The 24,698-nt window shown below is 43.1% G+C and overlaps 1 protein-coding gene across 1 annotated transcript in view; it reads right to left on the bottom strand.

The window, feature by feature from the left end:
• Positions 1 to 5,151: 5,151 nt before the first annotated feature.
• LOC122794851 (SWI/SNF-related matrix-associated actin-dependent regulator of chromatin subfamily A member 5-like) overlaps positions 5,152 to 24,698 on the bottom strand; it is a 1,390,680-nt gene continuing 1,371,133 nt past the window's right edge. Inside the window, exon 23 of the mRNA XM_044063455.1 lies at positions 5,152 to 5,337. Coding sequence (XP_043919390.1) covers positions 5,152 to 5,337 — 186 coding nt within the window. The remainder of the gene's footprint in view (positions 5,338 to 24,698) is intronic.

Raw genomic sequence — 24,698 nt, forward strand, 5'->3', positions numbered from 1 at the left:
AGTCTTAGGGAAAGGAGAATGGTTTTGATAGGTTTGTTCAGTAACGGCAAGTGGACACAGACTACCTGCCCTGTCCTAAAACTGAAGCTTCTGGGCCGGAGCCTGACTAGGCCTGGATGCAGTTTGTTGCTTCCTGGTGCTCTTTCTGCTCCTGGAAAGGGGTTGAGGGGTAGACTGTTTCCTTATAATTTGAGTTTTTGATGGGTAATTCTTGTGGAATTTGGGGATAGGAGAAAAACAGGTGCTTCAGATCTTCTAGCTCCTTCCCCTTCTGTTGCAGAGTTTTGAACAACTCGGCCACCTTTGTCCCAAAGAGGGCAGAATTATCCAGAGGCATGTCCAATAGTTTGGCTCGAATGTCATCACGTAAGGGCTGTAAACCATAACCAGGAATATCTTCTCAGGACTGAGGCAGATGCAGCAAATTTGGCAGAAGCTTCAGCTGCATCGTAGCTGCACCTAATGGAATGCCTAGTGACCTGAGAAGATAAGGATAAGAGGTTGGATAACTGTACCTTGGCAGGAAAATCTGGGATCTCAGTCAGAAGCTTAGTGGCTTGTCCTAAAAGGGCTAGGGCAAACTTTGACATACAAGTTTGATAGTTTACTGCCCTGAATGCCAGGGTAGTTGAGGTATAAACCTTTTTTCCAAGGCACTCCTTGGCCTTGTTGTCTGTCTGTAGGGAAGACTGAAGTGGATGGAAGCAATTTTGAGGGTTTATCAGCAGAAACAGATACAGTGCCAGGATCTGCTACAGGGCATTTAATAAGAAACTTGGCCCCCTCAGGGACCCTGTAGAACCTGTCAGGCCTTCAAGGGGCATGTGGCTATGAATCAGGATTCAGAGGCTGCATTAAAGGCATCCAGGAATACTGGCAAGACTGCAGGGGGTATATAGCTGAAGGAGCAGGGGAATCCATTTGCAGAAGTTCATAGTATCTTTTCTGAACTTTGGACATCTCAATGGAATCACACAAAGTACTCCCTCATTTTGGAAATTGACTCCCCACAGGAGAGGATATCTCAGCAGAATCTTCCTCCGAGGAGGCATAACCCAGACAGGATGGTAAATGGAAGACATAGGAGAGGGATATTCCTCTGAAGAGGAGTCAGAGGAATCCTCACCATCAGGTTGAGAAAAATCTGGAACCTGAGGCCTAGGGCTAATTACAAGGGGAGCAACTGGGGAGGGTGAAGGTGTAGCAGGCCTAAGAGCCATAAAAGCAATGAAAAGGCTCGGAGAAAAAGCCTGCCAGACTGGCTAGCTCTCTACAGGCTGAGAGATGTATTTTGATTTGTGCTTTCTTTTCATAGACTGCGTAGGGTCCAAGGTCGGCCTAGGTATGGTAATATCAGTGGAAGTAGGAGCCATCTGGACAGCCGGTACGAGAAGAGGTTCCCCCTCACTGTCAGAAGCTGATGTCTGCATTACCTCCAAGGATGTGCCTTCCGGCTTCCCCAACGGTACCTGCTATACCCTTATTGGCAGTGAACCAACATTCCTCCAGGCTAACATCGGCCACAGGAGGGACGTTGAGTGGAGCAATGGACTCAGGCCTAGCAATCTTGGACTTTTTCTTAGGTGGCTAGATGGGCTGACCAGACAGCCCCTCCACAGTTAAAACCAAGCACTTAAGGTGCTAATTTTCAAGATAAATATTCAGGGCGTGAAGAAGGCTGTGTAAGGTTTTAGGGACGAATGCCTGACAGACTGAACAGGACTTGTGGTCATGCGTAGGCCCTAAACAGAAAAGACAAAGCTCATGGGGGTCCTTATGGGGGATCTGATGATTGCAGCTACACTTTCCCTTCCTGGATGACATGAACTCACACTGACATGTAGTGACTCAAAACAAAAATGTCCCCAGCGGGGCGCTTATCTTAAAAGACAATCCAATGCCAGAATGGCAGGAACAGCTGACATTCGACTCATGGCAGAGAAGTTCTGAGGTTTGGTACATGCAGACATCACTTTTATGGCCCACGCTCCCTTAGCCATTTGTCAGATCTCCTATGTACCCTGCAGTGACTAGAAGCTTTTGTATACTGCCCGGATGTTCGGGTAGCAAGAAAGGAAAACCCAAGGTTTTTGATTATTGCAACATGAGAACAGACCTCTATCATTATTTTAAGTTCTTACACAACTATTCTATGTCCAGCTATTCATCTGTCGCAGTTTCCTTTACATGAGGGAGAATACCAAAGCTCAAGCAGAAAGGGAGGTGGAAGTTGCAGAAGAATTTTCCTGGAAACCATGAAGAATGGCACTGGCAAATCCAACCCTGAATCTAGAAACAGAATCCAGTTGTAGTGTTTGGTGAAAGTGTGAACTGAGGTCCAAGCTGTTGCTTCTGGAATGGAGTTGGTGTCTCCCTTGAAGAAAGCCTCTGAGGAGGATACCGCTTTTGTAGAGTGAGCCTTGACTGAGCATGGAAGGGTTTTTCCATGGTAGGCATAACAGAAAGAGATGGATTTGGAAATCTAGTGGGAGATGGTCTGTTTGCATACAAGCAATCCCAGAGCCCTAGGGTGGAAAGACACAAATAGTTGGTCTGATTTTCTAAAAGGTTTGGTTTTCTGAAGGTAAAACCAGAGTTGTCTGTGCATATCAAGTGTGTGTAGGATCCTCTCACCATTGTTTTGGGGAGAGGGAAAAAAGGTTGCCAATTGAATGGCCTGGTTTAAGGACAACTAACTACTTTAGGCATGAAAGAAGGGTTGGTGTAAAGGGAAACCCTGTCTTTGTGGAACATATACATAGGAGAGACCATCAGGGCCTGGAGCTCAGAGACCTGTCTGGCAGGGGTAATGGCCACCAGGAGGACAGTTTTCCAGATGCAGTGTTTCAGGGAGCTAGAGGAGGCTGGCTCAAGACACTAGGGTCAGTTTCTCTAGCACAAAGTTAGGGTCTCAGGGTGGGCCACAGGTGTCCTGGGAGGTCTGACATGGAAGACACCTTTGAGGAACTGTTTGGTCTCAAATCAGGAAACTAAAGGAGGTGAAAGGGGCAGACATGCAGTGATAGCTGACAAATGTGCTTTTATTGAGGAGAAAGCTAAGCCAGCATTGAGCAAGTCACACAGATATGAAAGAACCAAAGGGAGATCCACCAAAAGCGGGTCCAGGTTTCTAGCAAGACACCAAATAAAAAATCTCTTCCATTTGGAAAGATGAGATTTATTTGTATTGGGTTTCCTGGCCTTCTGCAGGACTTGAAGCATGTCCCCAGAGAAAAGATGTCTAAGGGTATCAGGGGCTCTATCACCTACAGGGTCAGTTGAAGAGTTTTCCGGTGTGGGTGGATGAGGGAGCCCTTGTTTTGTGCAAGTATGTCCAGTCTGTGAGGTAACTTGTGATGACTGCCCTTGGCTAGGTGCAGAAGGGGGAACCAGTGCTGTCTTGGCCAACAGGGATTCACTAGCAAGATTTTTGGTTTGTCCTGTTGAATCTTCACCAGTACTTTTGGAATGAGTGGTAGGGGAGGGGAGGGAATGCATAAAGAAACTTCCCCTTCCATGAAATTGATAGGGCATCCACTTTCCATGCCTGAGGATCTGACACAAAATGTTGGAAGTTGTTTGTTTAGAGGGGAAGCAAACAAGTCTATTTGAGGAATACCTCACTGGTGCACTATGTCCAGGAATACATCCTTGTGAAGCATCCCTTCATGGGCCTGTGTTGGGGATCTGCTCAGTGTGTCTGCCACAGAGTCCCAATTAGAAGGTATATAGACCACTTGTAGAGAAATTTGAAGTTGATGTGCTAGGTCCAAAACTTGTATGGCTAATCTGCATAGGAGGTAGGATCTTGTCCTTCCTGCATGTTTACATACCACAGATCAGTCATATTTGTCTGTGCAGATTTGCAGCTATCCTGGCCTCAGGAGGGGCTGGAAGGACTGAAAGGCTAGGATCAGTGCCTTCATCTCTTTTACATTTATGTGCTCCTTTCCCTGAGAGGGGGTCCAGTGTCCTTAAACAGTGTGTGGGCCAACAGTTGCCTCCCAACCTGTATCTGAAGCATCTGTGTACAAGTCCCGAGTTGGAGGCAATGGGTGAATGGGAAGTCCTGGATTTATGGACAGTTACTGTATCCACCACTGAAGCTCCTTCTTGAGACAAAGTGGAAGTGGGATAGGAAATTCCAGTGGGTGGGCATGTTGAGTCCACACAGATTTCAGGAACCATTGGAATTTCCTCATGTGGAGCCTTGCCAGGGGTAGCATAGGGATGGTGGAGGCCACCAGTCTTAGGATTCTGAGAAATTGCCTTGTTGACAAATGGTTTAGCAGAATGGTCTCGGAGAAGGTTTGACAGAGCTCCTGAGCCTTTTGGAATGGGAGACACCATCATTTTGTCTGTTTGAAATCTACACACTAGAAAGGTATGATCTTGAGATGGGATGAGGGTAGATTTGTTGAAATTAATGGTAAATCCTAGGTGTTGCAGGATTGCTATGTCTAAATGGAGGTTGCTACCCAGTTCCTCTGGGGTATTAGCCTGGAACAGGAGGTCGTCTAGGTAAGGGAAGATTTGAATGCCTTGGAGTCTGCAGAAAGTGACCACTGGAGCTAAACATTTTGTGAAGACTCTTTTGCTGTAGAAAGCCCAAAGGGCAAGGCAGAGAACTGAAAGCGCCAGGATCCCGCAGAGACATGCAGACATTTCTTGAATTTAGGATGAACAGGAATATGTAGGTAGGCATCCTTGATGTCTGATGATGCCAGGAAGGTATGTGGGAGGATCAGGGGAAGAGGGTCTGAAGAGTTAGCATTTTTAAGGAAGGTACCTTTAGGAAGGTGTTGAGAAAAGAAAGGTCTAGGATGGGTATCCACGGCTCTTCCTTTCTGGGAATCAGAAACGTGAGAATAAAAGCCTATTCATTTTTAGGGGACAGGGTACAGGTGGAAATGTACTCTGTTCTAGCAGGTTTTCCAATATCTGTGGGAAAAGAGGTTTCTGGTATGCTGGAGGTTGGGGGATACTCCTGAAGGGAGGCACAGTGTGCAAAGTACCCATGTTTGATGATGCTCAGAACCCAGGGGTCTTTAGTTATGGATTCCCAGGTGGGTAGGAGTAGGGAGAAGGGGGTGTTGCAAGGTAGTCCTGAGGAGTCAGGAGGAACAGCCTGTTCTATCAGGAAAGGGCTACTTAGTCACATGAGCAGCCATTGAAGATGCTGAGAAGTGATGTAGTTTCTTGCTCCCTTGGAGGGTTTGGGTTGGGGGTCTGGGATTGCCTGCCAACAAAGACCTGTTTCACAGGATAGTTCCTATGAAATTTAGGAACTGGAGAGACCAGAATATGTTTGAGGTCTTTTAAGTCCTTGCTCTTTTCCTGAAGGGATTTGAAAAGTTCAGCAGATGGCTTACCAAATAAGGCAGAGTTGTCAAAGGGGAGCATCCATGAGCTTCGCCTTGATGTCCTCAGGGAGGGATTGAAGCCTCAACCAGGCAAACCTTCTTAATGCTGAGGATGAAGCTCCAGCTCTGGAGGTAGTCTCAACTGCATCATAGCAGCATTTGATAGAGTGTTGGGCCACCTGAGAGGATGCAGCAATTAAGTGAAGATGCCAATGCTTTATTCTGAGTCTGGCATGTCGGATACTATCTTGGAAAATCGAGCCATGAGCTCCATGGAGCACTTAGTCATGTGGGTCTGGTAATTCAAAGCCCTGAAGGCTAAAGTTGCTGAGGTATAAATTGTCTTTCCCAGCCTCCCAAGTTGCCTACTGTCCTTGTCCGAGGGGAGAAGAGAAGTGGAAGGAAGGGATCTTGAGGCCTTATCAGAGGCTACAGAGATGACAGAAGGGTCTGCCACAGAGGCTTTAAAAAGGAAATTACACTCCTGAGGCACTTTATAATATCTATCTGGCTTCTTAGGGGCTGGAGGCTGTGAGTCAGGGTGTAGAGACATGGAGGCAAAGGCATGCAGAAAGGGAGGGATAACTTGAGGGATAGCTGATATGACTAGGTCTCCACCTGCAAGAGGTTATAGAATCTCTTTTGGACCTCCATTTGACAGCTGTCTCATTTAAAGTGTTCTTTCATTTTTGAGATAATTTCACCAAAAGAAATCTCCTCCAAAGGGGTGCCCATCCCATTGGCGTCTTCCTCTGGGGAAGCATAGTCCATGGGGAAAGGGATCTGAGAGGAGTAAGGTGCAGAATCATTGTTCTCAGAGGAGGAATCTTCCTCATACGTTGCTTGTGCTCTGACCCACTTTTGGGGAGAGAGAGGATAGGAGAGAGGGGAGGTAGAACCAGAGATAGGCCTCAAAGCCATGAAGGCCTTCAACAAACCCTGAGCAAAATGTTGCCACTCTTTCTGAGGGTCTGGTGGAGGTGAGGCACGTTTATTTTTTTTTGCTTTTTCTTTGCAGGAGTGTCCATCCGATGTAAACAGGGAGGATTGGATGCAGGCCTACACTCCAGAAAATTCAGTTCAATATCTTCCCTCACTACAATCAGAGTGATTCCTCTAGGGCCTTCTGACACAATGAGCCTTGGCTCCCCCTGGACATCAAGGCCAGATGTCTGTTGGGCCTCTCTGGACGTGCTGGCATCAGGTTCTAAGGTGGCCTGTAAAACTGGCTCAGCCTGTGGATCCAGACTGGAAATGAAGTGCGTTTCCAGGCTATCGTGTGCTTCGGGAGAGACGTCCATAGGGAGAGAGGAGCAGCTTCCGCTTCGGGTCTAGGTCTTTTGGCCTTCATCTTAGTAGGCTCAGTCATTAGGCCCGAGAATCCTACATCATGCTTTTAGTTTAGATTTTCAGACACATAGCAAGGGACAAAAGTTGGCTATGAAGGGTTTTAGGCAACAACAATTGCCAAATTGAACAGTTTTTATAGTCGTGGGGTCAAAGACAAAAAACAGACAGTGGAAGTGGTTGTCCTTGTGTAGGATTTGCCTTCCACACTCACTCCCCCTTCTTAGATGACATTAACTCTCAACCAATTAAATATAGTAGCAAAAGACAAAAAGGTTCCCCAACAGGGCACTTCTCTTTATTGAAGAAAACGATTCCAGCAGAATAGCAACGTCCGAGACTGGTGATCTCACTGGCGGCAAAGTAGCTCTGAGAATGGTATGCGTGTATGTCACTTTTATGGCCTATGCCCGATAGCAGTCTATATCAGATGTACTGCACACCTCATGGTAGTAAAGGACTTTGGTATACTGGCCAACGTTGGGTTGCTGGGCAAGCAACTCCTTCATGTAAAGATTACTGCAACAGATGAATATAAGGACATATAATGCTTCCCAAATATCCATCCTGTAGTATTTAGTACAGTTTTTTTCTTACTTTAATGTCTTTCATAACTGTGTTAAGGAGCATTTCATCATAACACCTAACCTTTAATCTTTTTTTCCAGTTTATTTAAAAACACAAAAATTAATATCAGGCGTAGTCAGTTTAGAAAGTATAATGGTGATTTGAATGAGCTATGTAATGTTTGACTGACAGTGATACAGTAGATTGCAAGTGACGTATGTTTGCACTAAAATTATGTAAATAAGGTGTTTTCACTTCTTATTAAATAAATCACTTATGACATAGGCAAATATGCTTCTTGTTTAAAAGGTAATACATTCCTTTTCACTTCCATCCTATATAAGGGTATTTTCACAGTGGACCTCCTCAATGAGGATAGATTGCTGCTTCTTCATAAAAAATTTAGTGAATGACTTACTGAAGGCTTGTAGAACAAGACATTTTTTGTTCTCACTCTTTTCCTATTCTAGCTACTGAATATCAGCTCTTGCCCATTCCTGGTGTGTCATTAGACAACTGAAGGTTTATCTTCATATTCCTAGTCCATGTTACCACACAACGTCTATGCCTTGTGACAATTACAATGTCAGAACCTTTACTGCATGCATCTTTCCACACATCACCCTAGTACAATGTTGAGCACTGACTGGCAATCCTGTTCATGGGGGGGCTAACCCAGTGTAACCAGGTACAGGCTTCCCTAATCATTACTAGCAGCCACCAGCAGAGCAAGCTGGCATTGGACACCCACCCTCACATCCTAACCTAACTGGTTCCTTTAACATCTGGGTCACAGCCTAGACTTATTTATTGGCATTTGTTTACCAGGATAGTCCACTGGGATATTAGCCCATTTTCAGTGGAGGCCCAGGAAGAAAAAACTCCATAAACAGAGCATATGACAGAAATTAACAATACAAAAATTCACACAAAAAATATACAAATAGGAAAATATTAACAGTTGAAGCAGAGTGTGAAAATGCTTAGTACTATTAAATAAACTTACAATTACAAAATAAAAAAAAAATTGTAAAAGATTCTATAAGTGTAGTTATCTACAAACAATTTATGTACAGTGTAAATTGAAATATCAATAAATACAAGAAGAAAATGGCTGTCAGGTTACAGAAGGGCAGGCTTGGTACAAGTACAGATCCAGTTTGTAGACAGGTACTATCGTAAAGACGTTTTGAATGAAGAATGACACCGTATGGCTCTAATTACTAATGGAAGGGCAATCCAGGCTCTAGCTACCAGGCAAAAGTAAAGAAGCTGGCCTGCAGGTAGATAGGCTTGTGAACACACAGTAGATGTTGATTCTCAGCTCTGGAAGATCTTTTGGGAAGAGTGTGTGAATAATGAACTTGGAGCATGACAGTCTGAAGATCTGTACATTTTATGTGATGTAGTTAACTGCAGGTAGGTGAGATAGTGTGGGACTTCAAGCCAGTTCAGTGAGTGTAGAGATGTGCAGTAGTGAGCGGAATGTCTGGCATTTGTTGTGAACTTGGCAATTTTGTTATAACAGGTTTCAAGTTTCGGGTGGAGACTAGGTTAGTAAGTAAAGGGCACCACAGATGGAGAGAAGTAGACAAGTGGCAGCAAGTATTTTAGTGGAAGGACTAAGGAAGTATTTGTGCCTGTAAAGAATGTGTAGCTTCTGGTGCATTTTACTGATGTTATGTTGTTATGGGCAGGTCGAATTTTAGGCCTTAATCTATTATTACTTCTAGCAGTTTAGTGTGATTAACTTTGATTCTAGTGCTAATCTGAGAAAGTATACTGAACTGAATTTTGTTTATGGGAGTATTTTTTCTTAGGGGTAAATAAAATAAGTTTGGTTTTGTTAGGATTAAGAGATGGACGATTACTGCATAACCAGGTCTCAATGGATGTAAAAACCAATTGAGTAATCTGCTGTAGATCAGATGAAGAATCAGCAGAACATATAACAGAGTCATGTGCATATTGTATGAGAGACCCCTGACTGAAAGAAGATTTAAGATTATTAATAAAGAAGCTGAATAGGAGTGGTCCTTATATAGGGCCTTGCGGACAACTGTAGAGGTGTGAAGATATGGAGGTAGCGAGTTTTGCCATTTAACTGCCTGTTGTCTGTCTGATAGGTAGCTGGAAAACCAGCTAAGAGAGGGAGGTGAGAGACCAGTATTTTTTCCAAACACGTTTACTGAATTATCACTTCTGACATAGGCAAATTTACATTCATATAAAAATAATCAAACTATATTAATATAACAAACATTATACTTCACATATATTGCCATAGATCATATAACCCAAGTAATATTACATAAATTATTAAAGTCCTGCTTTATTTTCTAAATGAGAAACATCTTCATTAAATCACCTACTATATAAGCAATCATACATTTATATAAATGAAAACAAACCACACAGACAATCCTAGTCGCAAAAGCATTTTGCATCACAAACCATACGGACACACTCCCAGTTGCAAACATTATATATCACTTATAATCTACCCAGTCTTTCTGACTCAAACATTACGTAGCTCATTTATGTCCTGCTGCCTTTTAGGCCTCATTCCTCCCTTGTATGTATTGTTCCCCAAATTCCCATGTAGTTTGCTCTTACCCTTTTCTAAAGATCTCAAAACTCTAGTTGTTTTATCTCTGTTACTATATTCACTGCTGGTTTAGATTCTGATTTCCATTTTCTAGTAATAGCTTTTTTGGCAACCACCATTATTAGACACAAGCAGGGTCTTACCATGTCTAGGCAATTCTGATTCTTTATCATAGCTCAGAAAAATCATCTCCATCGTCACATCAATCCGCCCACCCAGCATCTCTGTCAGTGCATCCCACAGGGAATCCTTAAAGTCCGCCAACTCATCACTCCCAGAAAATATGTTCCCAATTACCTCTTTCTTCCATTTCACACCTCCAACATTTACTGTCTATCCAAGGAAAAATTCTCTGCAGTCTGCTTGGGGAAAAAGATTATCTGTCTGTACATTTCCAGGCAAAAATCCGAAATCTTCTAGATTTTGTTGCATATTTGGGAGGCATACATATATCCTCCCACTGTTTCTTTGTGAATTGCTTATCCAGTCTCTCTTCCCAATCCTTTCTAACCTCTTCTGATTGATTCTTATAGTTATCGTGCAATATTTATATGGTCTACTAATTATTCCTTTTTTAATGGCAGCTTCTGTTCTAGACTCCATTAAAAGTTCTACCAGTGCTGGTCTTTTGTTTATGATTCACTTATTTCTCTTTGCCTTCCCTTATCAGGGACTGATATCACAACATAGGCAATCTCTAACCTGCAGTCCAAATAAATTCTTGGCATCTTCCCATTCTATCATCTTTCCCTCTCTAGTTATTTGCTCCTAATACCTTGGTTCCTTTGCCAGTTTTCTCCAATAAATTCTGGCCTCCTCTTGCTTGTTTGTCTGTATCCCTAACTGCAGTTATCCCTACTGGCAGAATCTCCTTTCTCCGTTCCTGAATTGGTTTAGTTCTTAGAATACTTTCTGCTACTTTATAGATATAATATTCTGCACGATTGTTATTCTCCCTAAAAACATGCATGCATCCAAAATATCAGTCTCTCCTTGTTTCTTGAGCTTCCGCTGTGTTAAATCATCATCCCGTTCCACTTTGAATTATAGTTTTCTGCTTGTGCTACGTATAGACGTCTTAACTGTGCAGCTCTGAAATACCTCTTTGAATTGGCTAATCCCAATCCACACTGCTCTACTGGAAGAATCAGCTTGCCTCACATGACTCTTGACATCTTCCCCTCCTAGATGAAGTCCTTCAGTTCTTTACTAATTGCTACCCAAAACTTCTCCTCTGGTTGATAAAAATATGCCTGACCTGTGTATAACATTGAAGGGACCAAAAACATTTTAACTGCCAAACAACATGCCAGACGCACTTGTAATAGGTGACTTCATAGACACACGGACGTCCCACTCACCAGACTGAACAAGGAAAAGGTCACAGTAAGCTGCCTGTCGGGCGCTAGAATCCGCCACATAACACAAGCACTCAGGTCACTCCACGGCAAGTACAAATATGACTCAGTCATTGTCCATGCCGGTGTGAACGACCTGAGACATACCTCCCTGGACTACATGAAAAGAGACATAGAGGAGCTCTCTGATTATGTAGCCCAGGCTGGTATGACCCTGACCCTGAGCAGCATCTTACCCTCACCAAGAATGATGCCACAGTACAAAGACAAAATGATCAGTTTTAACAATTGGCTTAATTACTGGTGTCATTCTAAGGGGATCCAATGTCTGTCTGCTTGGGATGACATGCTTGACAAGCCACGCTGCTTCGCAAGGGATGGCTTGCACCTGTCACCCCTGGGCTTCCGGATATTGGCCAAGGCTCCTGCCACCACCATAGTGCCTTTTTTAGGCAAGGCTCAAATGACAAACCTACCTCCCTAGAAAACACAAGTGGAAAAAAACTAAGGATAATGCTGCTCAATGCCAGAAGTCTAAACCTCAAGATGCACGCTCTCGAAGCCCTCCTCAGTATGGAGAACATCGATGTCTGTGCAGTGACTGAAACCTGGTTCAAGGATCCTGAGAGCACCCCAGCACTATCAGGTTTTACCTCATATCATACTTTCCGGCCCCAAAACTTGGACCGAACCACAAAAGGAGGGGGAGTGTCCATATTCATCAAAGATACCCACACCTCCAGATTAGTGGCAACGCACGAAGCATCGGAGACCATCCAGGTGCAACTAACCATAGGCAAAACTGCCCTACAGTTTGTAGCATGCTACAGACCACCCTCTCAAACTCAGGAACCCCACACAGCCTTCCTGAAGACACTGGAGAGTATGAATGTCTCTCCAAATACCATCATATTGGGAGACTTCAACTACCCAAACATAGACTGGGAACATTACTCAAGCCCCAACACCCTAGCCCAAAGGTTCCTAGAATTCATAAACTCAAATGCAATGGAACAACTAGTCACCATTCCCACAAGAGGAGATAATATACTAGACCTGATCATCACAAACATGGGGACAAAATGCTCCACACCGGAAGTATATCCCTCATTGGTGAGATCAGACCATAAATTAATCTCACTGGAAATCCACATCCTGCCCCCACCCCCTGCACAAAAGACCATAGTGAAGAACTTCTCAAAAGCCAACTTCACACTTCTTAAGACTGAAGTGGTATCCTTCAAGACCCCTGGGCCAGTGGAAACCACAACCCACACTGCTGAATCCTTTACAAATGCCTTCTCTATGGGCACCTTCAAGAATGTATGGATCATGCAATCCCAAATAAAACCAAGACCCATTCCCCCAAAGGCAGGCGCCCGGTCTGGTGGACCCCAGCCATAAACAAACTTTACAACAGGAGGAGGAAGCTACTACATGACAGAGCAAAATCCCTACAAGGGAAGGCATCTCTGATCAGTACTAGCAAAAAACTACAATCACTCATAAAATCATCCAAGGCCAACTTTGAGAGAAAAATCGCAAAAGACACAAAAGACAATCACAAGGCCTTCTTTAGTTATGTTAGAAACCTGGGTGGAAACTCCCAGATATGCTCAGAGTTAGTCCAAAATGACACAAAATACACTGAACCCACAGACATTGCCAACATTCTGGCAGACAGGTTCAGTGCAAATTTCTACTCCCCCTCCCCCCCTAAAAGGAGAAATATCTATCCCAGCAGAGTGTAGCCTCCCTAACATCTCAGATGCCCAGGTGAGAGCCGCCCTCTCTAAAGCTAAAAACACAGCATCAATGGGACCGGACGGTGTCCCGGGCTGTGTGCTACATGAACTCCAAGAGGAACTAAACCCACACATAAGGCTGCTGTTTAATCTTAGCCTTACTACAGGATACGTACCCAAAGAGTGGCGTACGGCAACAGTGGTCCCACTCCACAAAGGCGGTGCTTCTACAGACCCTGGAAATTACCGCCCCATAAGCTTGACGAGCCTGGTCTGCAAAGCTATGGTGAGGATCATTATGGAACTCAAACAAAGACACTGGGGACCTACAGACATTGGATCCTACCCAATTTGGCTTTGTCAAGGGCAGATCCTACCTTTTGAACTTGGTCGACTTTTTTGAAACAGTCACTAAGGCCATTGATGAGGGTAAGGCAGTTCACACAGCCTACCTTGACCTTGCAAAAGCCTTTGACACAATACCCCACTCGGGCATCATAGACAAACTCACCAGCTTAAATGTAAACCCATATATCACAAGATGGGCTGCAAACTGGCTCAAGGACAGAACCCACAGGGTCAGAGTTGCTGGAGCCATGTCAGACTCTAAGCCGGTCACAAGCGGTGTCCCACAGGGCTCAGTCCTGGGACCCCTCTTGTTCGGCATTTATTTTTCCGAGGTGCAGGCAAACCATAGGAGGATTGTGGCTGACAAAGTTTGCAGATGACTGCAAACTGGGCACCATAATTGATACTCTAGCGGACACAAGCATCCTTCAGAGAGGCCTCAGAAACGGATAATTGGTGCCAGAGCCATGGCCTTAAGCTGAACGCCAAAAAATGTATAGTCATACCCTTTGGGAAAAACAAGGTACCCACAAATTACCACATAGGTGGTTATCCATTAAGTACGGAAGAGGTAATCAGGGACCTAGGGACCCAAGTTGACAGTAACCTCTCATTTGACACTCACATTGCCAAAGTGGTTAGGAAGACCTTCTATATTGCCCACCTTATCATGAAGGGATTCACATATAGATCAAGAGAGGTCATTGTGCCCCTGTACTCTTCTCTTATCAGGCCAATGATTGAGTACAATGCCCCATTTGGGATGTATCTTACCCGACACCTGCAGCAGTTGGAAAGACCCCAAAAGTTCCTCACCAAGAGGATAAAGGGTCTCAAACATATGTCATATGCTGCCCGGCTGAAGAAACTCCAGCTCTATTCAGTCGCATACCGTTCATAGGTTCATAGGTTCATAGGTTTATACTAGGCTATCTGCCCTAAGGCATTTATAAGCCTAGCCCAAATTATTGTGGCTTACGCCACCCCTTACATGAAAAAATACTGTGCCCATTAGTTTGTTGTGCCTCTGTCCAGCAGTGACCCAGAGATGATTCCCGGGGTAAACCTACGATCTCCCATCCACAGGTCTAGATTTCTCTTGAACAGAGTCAGCGAGGTGCTCTGCCTCACATGGACCGGGATTTTATTCCACAGCATAGGGAGTCTCTGAGTGATAAATCTATCCCTCCAGCACGCCCTATTTATATCCGTAAGGTTTAAGTCGCTTGCTCTAGTGGTTTTGGTGGATTTGGATTTTTGAGGTGGAGCATGTCCATTAATTCCGGGTTGGACATGGCCTTGTATGTCAGGCACATGTCACCTCTGAGCAGACGGTATGCGACTGAATAGAGCTGGAGTTTCTTCAATCTGGCAGCATATGACAGATTTTGGAGTCCCTTTATCCTTTTGGTGAGGAACTTTGGGGTCTCTCCAATTGCTGCAGATGTCGGGTGAGATACATCCCTAATGGGGCATTGTACCGATCATTGGTCTGATAAGTGAAAAGTACAGGGGAACAATGACCTCACTAGACCTGGATGTGAATCCTTCATGATCAGGTGGGCAATGTAGAAGGTCTTTCTAACCACTTTAGCAATGTGAGTGTCAAAAGAAAGGCCACTGTCAACCTGGGTCCCCAGGTCCCTGATAACCTCTTCTGTGCTTAGTGGATTGCCACCTATATGGTAGCTTGGGGTTACCTTGTTTTTCCGAAGGGTATGACTATACATTTTTGGCGCTTAACTTCAGGCCATGGCTCTGGCACCAGCTATCTGTTTCCGTGAGTCCCTTCTGAAGGATATCAGTGTCCGATGCACTTTCCACTATGGCGCCCAGTTTGCAGTCATCTGCAAACTTTGTCAGCCAAAGTCCTCCCATGTTGGCCTGTACTTCTGAGAAGTAGATGCCAAACAATAGGGGCCAAGGACCGAGCCCTGTGGGACACCACTTGTGACCGGCTTGGAGTCTGACACAGCGCCAGCAACTCTAACCCTGTGGGTTCTGTCCTTAAGCCAGTTTGCAACCCATCTTGTGACATATGGGTTTACATTTAAGCTGGTAAGTTTTTCTACAATACCCGAGTGGGGTATTGTGTCAAGCCTTTGCAAGGTCAAGGTAGGCTGTATGGACTGCCTTTCCTCATCAATGGCCTTGGTGACTATTTCAAGAAGTCGACCAAGTTCAAAAGGCATGATCTTCCCTTGACAAAGCCAAACTGGGTCGGGTCCAATGTCTGCAAGTCCCCTATATCTTTGTTTATGAGCTCCATTATGATCCTCTCCATAGCTTTGGAGACTAGACTTGTTAAGCTTATGGGCTGGTAATTACCAGGGTCCGTGAGAGGCGCCACCTTTGTGGAGTGGGACCACAGTTGCCGCACGCCACTCCTTGGGCACGATCCTGTGGTAAGGCTGAGATTAAACAGCTGCCTTATGTGCGGGTTTAATTCCTCATTTAGCTCGTGTAGCACACAGCCGGGGACACCATCCGGTCCCATTGATGCTGTGTTTTTAGCTTTAGAGAGAGCAGCTTTCACCTGCGCATTTGAGATGTCCGGGAGGCTACACTCGGCTGGGATAGTTATCTCTCCTTTAGGGGAGAGGGGTGAAGTTTGCACTGAACCTGTCTGCCAGTATGTTGGCAATGTCTGTGGGTTCAGTGATTTTGTATCATTTTGGACTAATTCTGAGCATATCTGTGAGTTTCCACCCAGGTTCCTAACATAGCTGAAAAAGGCCTTATGATTGTCCTTGAATCCATGGCAATTTTTCTCTCAAAATTGGCCTTAGTTGATTTTATGAGTGCTCGTAATTTTTACTAATAATGATCAGGGCTTTTATGGATTTTGTTCTATCATGTAATAGCTTTCTCCTCTTATTGTAAAGTTTGTTAATGGCTGGGGTCCACCATACTGGACGGTTGCCCTTTGTGGAAAGAGTCTTGGTTGTATTTGGGATTGCCTGATCCATGCAGTCCTGGAGGTGTTCATAGAAGGCATTTGTAAGGGCTTCCGCAGCTTGGGTTGTGGTTTCCTCTGACTCAGGGGCCTTGAAGGATACCACACCAGTCTTGAGTAGTGTGAAGTTTGCTTTAGAGAAGTTCTTCACTATGGTCTTTTTGTTTGGGGTGGGGATGTGGATTTCCAGTGAGATTAGTTTATGATCAGATCTCACCAATGAGGATATACTTCCGTGTGGAGCATTTTGTCCCCATGTTTGTGACAATGAGATCTAGTATATTTTCTCCTCTCGTGGGAACAGTGACTAGCTGTTCCATGGCATTTGAATTTATGAACTCCAGGAACCGTTGGGCTAGAAAGTTAGGGCTTGAGTAATGTTCCCAGTCTATATTCGGGTAGTTGAAGTCACCCAATATGATGGTGTTTGGAGATACATTTATACCCTCCAGTGTCTTCAGGAAGGCTGTGTGGGGTTCCTGAGTTTGAGAGGGTGGCCTGTAGCATGCTACAATTTGTAGAGCAGTTTTGCCTATTGTTAGTTGCACCTGGATGGTTTCAAGCTTCATGCGTTGCCACCAACCTGGAGGTGTGAGTATCCTTTATGAATATGGATACACCTCCTTTTGTGAGTGGTCAACGCATGATATGAGGTAAAACCTAATAGTGCCGGGTGCTCTCAGGAGTCTTGAACCAGGTTTCAGTTACAGCACAGACATCGATGTTCTCCATACTGAGAAGGGCCTCGTGCATTTTGAGATTTAGACTTGGCATTGAGCAGCATTACCCTCAATTTCTTCCCATTTTTGTTTTCTAGGGTGGTAGGTTTAGAATTTGAGCCTTGCCTAAAAAGGCACTATGGGGTGGCAAGAGCCTTAGCCAATATCCGAATGACAGGTGCAAGCCAGCGTGGCTTGTCAAGCATGTCATCCCAGGCAGACAGACACTGGATCCCTTTGAATGACACCAGACATTAAGCCAATTGTTAAAGCTGATCATCTTGTCTCTATATTGTGGCATCATTCTTGGTGAAGGAAGGATACTGCTCAGGGTTAGGGTCATACCTGCCTGGGCTACATAATCAGAGAGCTCCTCTATGTCTCTTTTCATGCAGTCCAGGGAGGTACGCCTCAGGTCGCTCACACCAGCATGGACAATGACTGTGTCATATTTGTACTTGCTGTGGAGTGACCAGTGCTTGTGTTATGTGGCGGATTCTAGCCCGATAGGCAGCTTACTGTGACCCTCTCCTTGTTCAGCCTGGTGAGTGGGACGCCAGTGTGTCTGACTATGGAGTCACCTATGACAAGTATGTTTGGTGTTGTATTTGGCCTTAAGGGCTGTGACTGCTTTGCACACTGCTTTTGTGGTTTATGTGTTGCTTGTGGGGTGTCTTGAGGTAGCAGTTGTTTGGGTGTCTGCTTTGGAGGCCTCTACTGTTTAGGTAAATTTTACTCAGAGCCTCGAGTATGTCTTTGTGTGTTTATGTGTTTGATTCAGTGGAGTGGTAGCATTATGTGAGGCTGGTTTTGTGGTGTGTGTAGTTGCCTTCTCCTCCTGTCTGGTCTTGCCAGTCCTGAGTTGAGAGCTCAGCCTCCAGTTTGGCTAAATAGCTGCATCTCTCGCAAGTATTTGTGTTATGTGGGAGGAGGAGAGGGTTGTCTGTGTACATGAGGCAGTTATAACATTGCCTCAAGATTCCCAGATTCACCAGCTGGACCGGAGAGGAGATTGACAACTGACCTTTGGACATGCTAGAATAATATTGGGAAATCCTTAATTGAAAACAAGGGCCAGTGGGGAGTGAGGGTGTAGTGCTTTTAATTTTTAGTGCTGACTTATATAATTGCTTTAGTGAGCAAGTGCCAGGTAACTTGAGTGCAATGTGATACAAGTAACTAAATGCAAAAACGACAAACAGTAACTTTCTTTCAAGTGAAACAAGGAAATAAGTACAGTAAGCAATGCAGATATCACTAGTGATCCACAGAAGCGCTGAGAAGTTGCGTATTAGGTGAATTAGCTTCCAGGGAAATAACAAGCAAACAAACAACAAGTATATAAACAAAGCTAGATTCAGTAGGCCTGGATCTAGTCTATGATAGAGCAAACAAGGTGAACCAATTTCAGTAAGATACAGTTCAAATATTCAGGCACTATAAACCTTTAACCAGAAAATTCCCAGCTCAGAAGGGAATTTTCAGAGGTGATCTGTGCCTGATGTACAAGGCCATGTCCAATCCGGAATTAATGGACATGCTCCACCTCAGAAAATCCAACTCCATCAGAGCCACGAGAGCAAGAGACTTGAACCTCAACACAGAAATAAATAGGACGTGCTAGAGGGACAGATTCATAACCCAGAGGCTCCCTACACTCTGGAACAGAATCCCATTCCATGTTAGGCAGAGCCCCTCACTAAGTCTCTTCAAGAGAAATCTTGACGAGTGGATGGGAGATCGTAGGTTTACCCCGGGGGTCATCTCTGTGTCACTACTAGACAGAGGCACAGTAAACTAAACCCTAAATGGGCGTAGTATTCTCATCCTAAGGGGTGGTGAAAGCCACACACACTCTGGCTAGGCTTATAAATGCCCTAGGGCAGATAGCCTAGTACAAACCTATGAACCTATATCTTACTATCCATATACATGGAACAAAGCTTCCATTTTCTCAGTTTTTGTATTATCTTTTGTTTAGTCTCTTCCCACATATCTTTAGCTGCCACACTAGAATCATTTTAATCCATCCTCGTAAATATTTCATTTTATCATATCCCATAAATATGGGTACTCCTGAACCAGTTCATGTGTGGTGTACATAATTTCCCACTATTGCCTTTGTTTTAGCTTCATTAATTTTGTATCCTGAAAAAAAATCAAACCGTCTCAAAATGTTCCATGACACTGTAATGTCTTATTCTGGTTTTGTCGGGTACAAAATAATATTTGCAAATAAAGCCAGCCTTCCTTGACTACCCTACCAATTATATCTTTGAATTTTTGAGTCCCTTACTTTCTTTGCCAATGGTTCTAAATATAACACAAATAAAGGGGAAAGAGAACACCCCTGCAGAAATTATCAGACAGGACCCCACCCACTTTAATTTTCACCTCTGATCCCTCATATATTCTCCTAATCAACCTTATAATTTTTTCAGGAAATGCAAATGCTTCCATTGCCCTGCTCATAGTCTCAGCTTAGTCTACAAAATGCTTTCTCTGCAACGAGACCCACCAACAACAATGAAAGTGTCTTACATTCTGCTTCCCGCTGGATCATCAATGTTTTGTTAATTTGTCAAATGTTTGCCTCCCACAAAACCACACTGATCCAATATCAGTTTTGGCATTACTTTTGCCATTATAGACACAAACACTATTTATAATCAACGTTTAGTATTGAAATGGGCCTGTATGAAGATGGATCTGATGGATCCTTACCCTCTTTTTGTATTACAGCTACCACTGATTTCTTCCAGGACGGTTGTACTTCTCCTCTTAAGATAACATTAAACAGAACCTTCCAAATCTTTTAGATTTTTTTCCTCCTGGCTTCCAAACACCAACAGGAATACCTCCCATCCCTGGGGACTTTCCTGTAGATTGGTTATACATCACAATTTTTATCTCATCTCCTCCTATCCAGTTAGTAATTGAGCCTCATCTACTTCTAACCTTGGTATATTTATTTTTTCCGTAAACATTTTCATTTGTATCTTTTCTTGATTTTCATATTTCTTCTGCTTTAGAGACTAACAGACTTTCCAAAATATTTATAATACACTTCTATAGGATCTCATTACCTTCCTTGTTATAGGCTCCCTAAATTTGGCAACAGTCCTTTCCGTTACCAGACTCGTTGTGCTAAACGTTTTTGTGCTCTAGTGTTATCAAAAAACAGCTGCTTAATGGTAATCATCTCTTATTTTCTGCCCAACATTCTGCAGTTGATCCTCTTCTTGTGAGATTCCCCCTATTCTACAATACTTTCACATTTGTTAGTCCATCTAAATAGTTCTTATTTCTGAACCATATCTTCCTTTCTTTTATTTCCACCCAATTTTTAAATTCCATGTTAATTTTATCCCACTCCCTAGCTATATTTTCAGAAGAAATTTATATCCTCTATAATAGCTCCTGAATTATCTCTACTATCCATTCCTTAAATGACTCTCTTTTCAACAGACAGATGGGAAAGCGCCAATGTCTCATTTTTATTTCATTACCCTGTGTTTTTATTTTAGCTATTATTGGCACATGATCTGTAATAGTTATTGGGTGAGTATCAAGATCTTCAATTAAATGCACATGTTCCTGTGAAATGTAAATTCTCTCTAGCCTAGCCCAGGTTTTATATCTTGGGGAATATGTAAATTCACACCAAATTCCTATTACTTAATTCACATCTTCCATGCCGAATATAAATCTCTTCAAAAATCTACCCTTCTTTGTTACATTTTCCCTTCTGGGCCCCCCAGACATCTTCACTGTTGCAAATCAAGTTCCAGTCCCCACCAATAAGTAATACACTTTGCTGAAAACTGATAATTTCTCCCAGAATATTCTTAAGCTCCATTACAGCAGTTTTAGGTGGAATGTAAATACATGCCCGTGTAATCCCCCTCCCTTGCCAGTAGGGAGCTCCTCTTGCAATTAATATAAATACTCCTCTTTCCCTTTGTCCCAGGTATTCCGCTGAATAGCTATCCTGAAATCCTTTCTTTATCAAATTCACATGTTCAGTTCTTAAGTGCGTCTCCTTTAACATAGCTATTTACACTCTACATTTTTAATATAGTTCACTACTCTTTCTTGTTTATATTTATCTGTGACACCATTTAGATTTAAAGACATTAAAGAAAGCATCATTGTATTAAAGTTATTATTCCCACCTTTTATGTACAACACCTTTTTTGTTAAATGTCTAGTTCCAGCTTTTGTGTTACATACATACACCGTTTGGCAGGTTGAACTTTTACAGTTGTTTCTTGTCATATACATTTGAGCTTAAGTCACATCTTATAAAAATGTTTGCTTTATTGAAAGCCCTCAAACAAAAGAGACACACCCCAATACCCCACAAAACCTACTAACAAAACTATGTACAGCTTCATCAAATATTGAAGTTATACTATCCTAATAGGAGCAAGAGTCCCAAACTGACAGCCACCCTCACAGACTTGAGTTAACTTAAAAGAAAGGTCACTCATGCTAAGAGGCATGGTGCAGCCTGTGCTTCTACAAAGTACGGATTGGTGCTGTCTTATCTTTACAGTTCTCCCTGCTGGAAAACTCCTGAATGTTTTCAGAGAACATTAACTACCTTGGGAAAGCCCCTGAATGCTTTCAGAGAACATCTCATAGCCACTTTCTCTTTTTTTCCTCAGCCAATTACTCTCCATTAGAATGTAGCCAGCTTCACCATCAGATGTTTTCTTTGATCATACTTTTTAACAAGGTTTTTTTATTCATTAGAGTGCCGGCATTTCTTAAAATAGAACAAGAGAAATAGAGAGAAGGGAGAGAAAAAAAAAACAGAACAGCAGCACCTGTTTACAATCCCCATTACACTTGAAAATAACTGAAAAAAACTTTATAGCATGTAAAGAAAACCACATGCCAAATAGTACTATTTAAGAAAAAGTCTTTACTTCCAGTTAACTTTCTCCCTCCTCTGGCCGTCCCCCAAAGCACTTTTTCGAACAGTAATGAAATGTATGGCATATGCTTTAGTGTCCCCCACAAGTCCAACAAACTCTGACAAAGTCCAATATTTCCAGTTTTTCTTGTTCTGTCATATTTCACACACACACAACTGCACTGTAAATCCCATATTAAGTTACTGGTTTTATTACTGTTCATCTCTGAAATCCTGTCTGTTCCATTTCCAATGTACTCTCAATTCTTCTAGTCAACTCTCATTATCCCTTCCTTCTCTCCAACATTTCCACTGAAAATTTTGAAACAGTTTCACAAGTACACTCCCTCTGTGGTCTTTATTACCAGAAGAACAAGCAGCAGAATCTCCTGTTTCACAGCTTACTGTTTGTTGGACAAACTTTTCCATTTCCTCCTTGGCATGTACTTCATCAAAAAATGATTTTGTCCTTCCAGGGAAGGACATCTTGAAGTCAGCTGGGTACAAAAGTTTGAATTTTACACCTGCATCTCGACATTCTCTAAACAGTGGAATAAAATAAATTTGCTCCTCTTCTGTTTGGTGTACAATGTGTAATCACCCTTCACAAACACTATGCTGTCTCCCACTTTTAGTACTTTGCCCTTCTGCCACAATTTTGTCAGAATCCACTCCTCCTGCTGGTAGGATTGCCTCTCTACTATTAAACGTCTAGGTTGCTTTCTTATAGTCATGTTTAGAGCATGCACATGACGTGCCCTTTCAGTTAACAACTACTGCCATGGAATACCAGTTCAGTTGCTTATAACTGAAAATCTCAAGTTTTCTCTACATGCTCTGTCCTCTAATTTATTTTTGAAACATCTCTTCCTGAGCAGCCTCATATTCAGCCAGCCTTTTTTTATTTCGACCTCTAATTTTTGCAGCTTTATCATCTCATCTGAATATCTGTTTAAAGCTTCTTCCGTGTTTTCCTGCCTTTAGTTGTGTTGATATACTCTCAGTGTTTTGTTTATTTTAACAAGGTCTGTATGCAGTTGTCATACCTTCCTGTAGGTTACTGGAAGTCATATCTGAAGGTTGCATTGCTTTTTGTTGAACAGCTGCAAAACTCTCCCCAGTCAGTGTTTCTTCCTCACTTTCTGTAGCTGATTTTTTACCAGGTCATCTGTACTTCTTTATTCCTGCCATCCAGGTACTGCACTTCTAGCCATTTACTGAAATTTACCCATAAACACAAGTCCACTGGCCTTCTCTGCTGAATTTCTGTTTTCACACTGGAAGAGTTAGAAAGATGCTATTACTCAGTGTGCAGGCATCTTGCAAGTCCACCATTCCCCCAGCCTCAAACTCCTTTCTTGAGGACAGGAGAAAAGATCAAAAGGGGATTGACCTTTCTAGGACTATTCCAATATTTTGCTACACTAACTTCAGCAAAAAAGTACAGTTGTGTACACTTACAATAAATGTAGATGTTCAAGTATATTTACTGTTGCAGTCATTACATTAGGGTTATCTGCTTGCAGTTAGCCCTCAAGTCGGCCTGATTAACAAAGTCTTGGGTCCTCCGCCAGTTGCTGTCCCTTTTTCCATGACGTCAGGGGTATAAAACATACAGCAGATGCCATTACATCAGTTTTTCTTGCCCCAGATGTCAGGTCCCCCCCTAATGGAAAGCAATTAAACATAAAATCACAAAGATATACCTCCAACAAAAAAGCAAATACATTAAAAAGGCTTTTAAGCATAGTAAAGGAAAGTAGAAGTATAGCCAAAAGAAGTTAGGGGGCAGGAGGGAGGGTAACCAGGACTGCAACAGTGAATACACTCTAACATCTACATTTATGGTAAGTGTACACAACTGTACTATGTTCTTCGTGTTTCACTGTTGCAGTCATTACATTTGAGTAGATTCCCAAAGCTTTGGTTGGGAGGAGGAATTTAGATAGCATTAGGGCCAGCTATAAGGCCCTGCAAGACTGCAGTGGCACAGCTAGCTCTGGACTTGAGAAAATTGGCAAATGATAATGCTTGGTGAAAGTATGTACAGAACTCCAGGTAGCAGCTTCTAGGATGTCCCTGGTCCCTCTGAGAAAGGCTGTAGAGATAGATGCAGCCCTGGTGGAATGTGGTCTGATCACATGGAGGATAGGTTTTCCATGGTGCTTATAGCAGAAATGAATGCAATGGCTTATTCATTTAGAAATTGTTTGCTTTGAAACAGCCTTCCACTCTACCCCTGCAGCAAATGCCACCAGCAGTTCAGATTTCCTTTGAGGTTTATTCCTTTGAGGTTTAGTCTTGTCCAAGTAGAATCTAAGTTGTCTGTGCTCATCTAAGGAATGCAGTATCCATTCCCCTTTATTCTGTGGATTGGGAAAGAAGTTTGGCAAACGAATGGACTCAGAGTCCACTGCCATAAGGGCCAGTAATTCAAATATCCTTCTAGCTGAAGTGATTGCTAAAAGGAAAGCTGTTTTCCAAGAAAGACATTTTAAGTCTGCAGTAGCAGCTGGCTCGAAAGGAGGTAGAATGAGTTTCTCCAAGACAAAGTTAAGGGCCCAGGCTGGGGTTGAAGCTCTCCTGGGTGGTCTCAAATTTTTGGCCCCTCTGAGGAATTGCTTGAGCAGCGGATGACAGAAGAGGGGAGGTTCTGTGTTATACTGAGCTGAAATGGCTGAGGCGTGGATTTTAATGGAGGAAAAAGACAGGCCCTTGTGAAGCATCTCAGTTAAGTATTGTACAATCTGAGGTAAATTGGGCGCT

The sequence above is a fragment of the Protopterus annectens genome, chromosome 2.part1 (assembly GCF_019279795.1).
Source record: "Protopterus annectens isolate FY-2018-M chromosome 2.part1, PAN1.0, whole genome shotgun sequence".
NCBI classification, from domain to species: Eukaryota; Metazoa; Chordata; order Ceratodontiformes; family Protopteridae; genus Protopterus; species Protopterus annectens.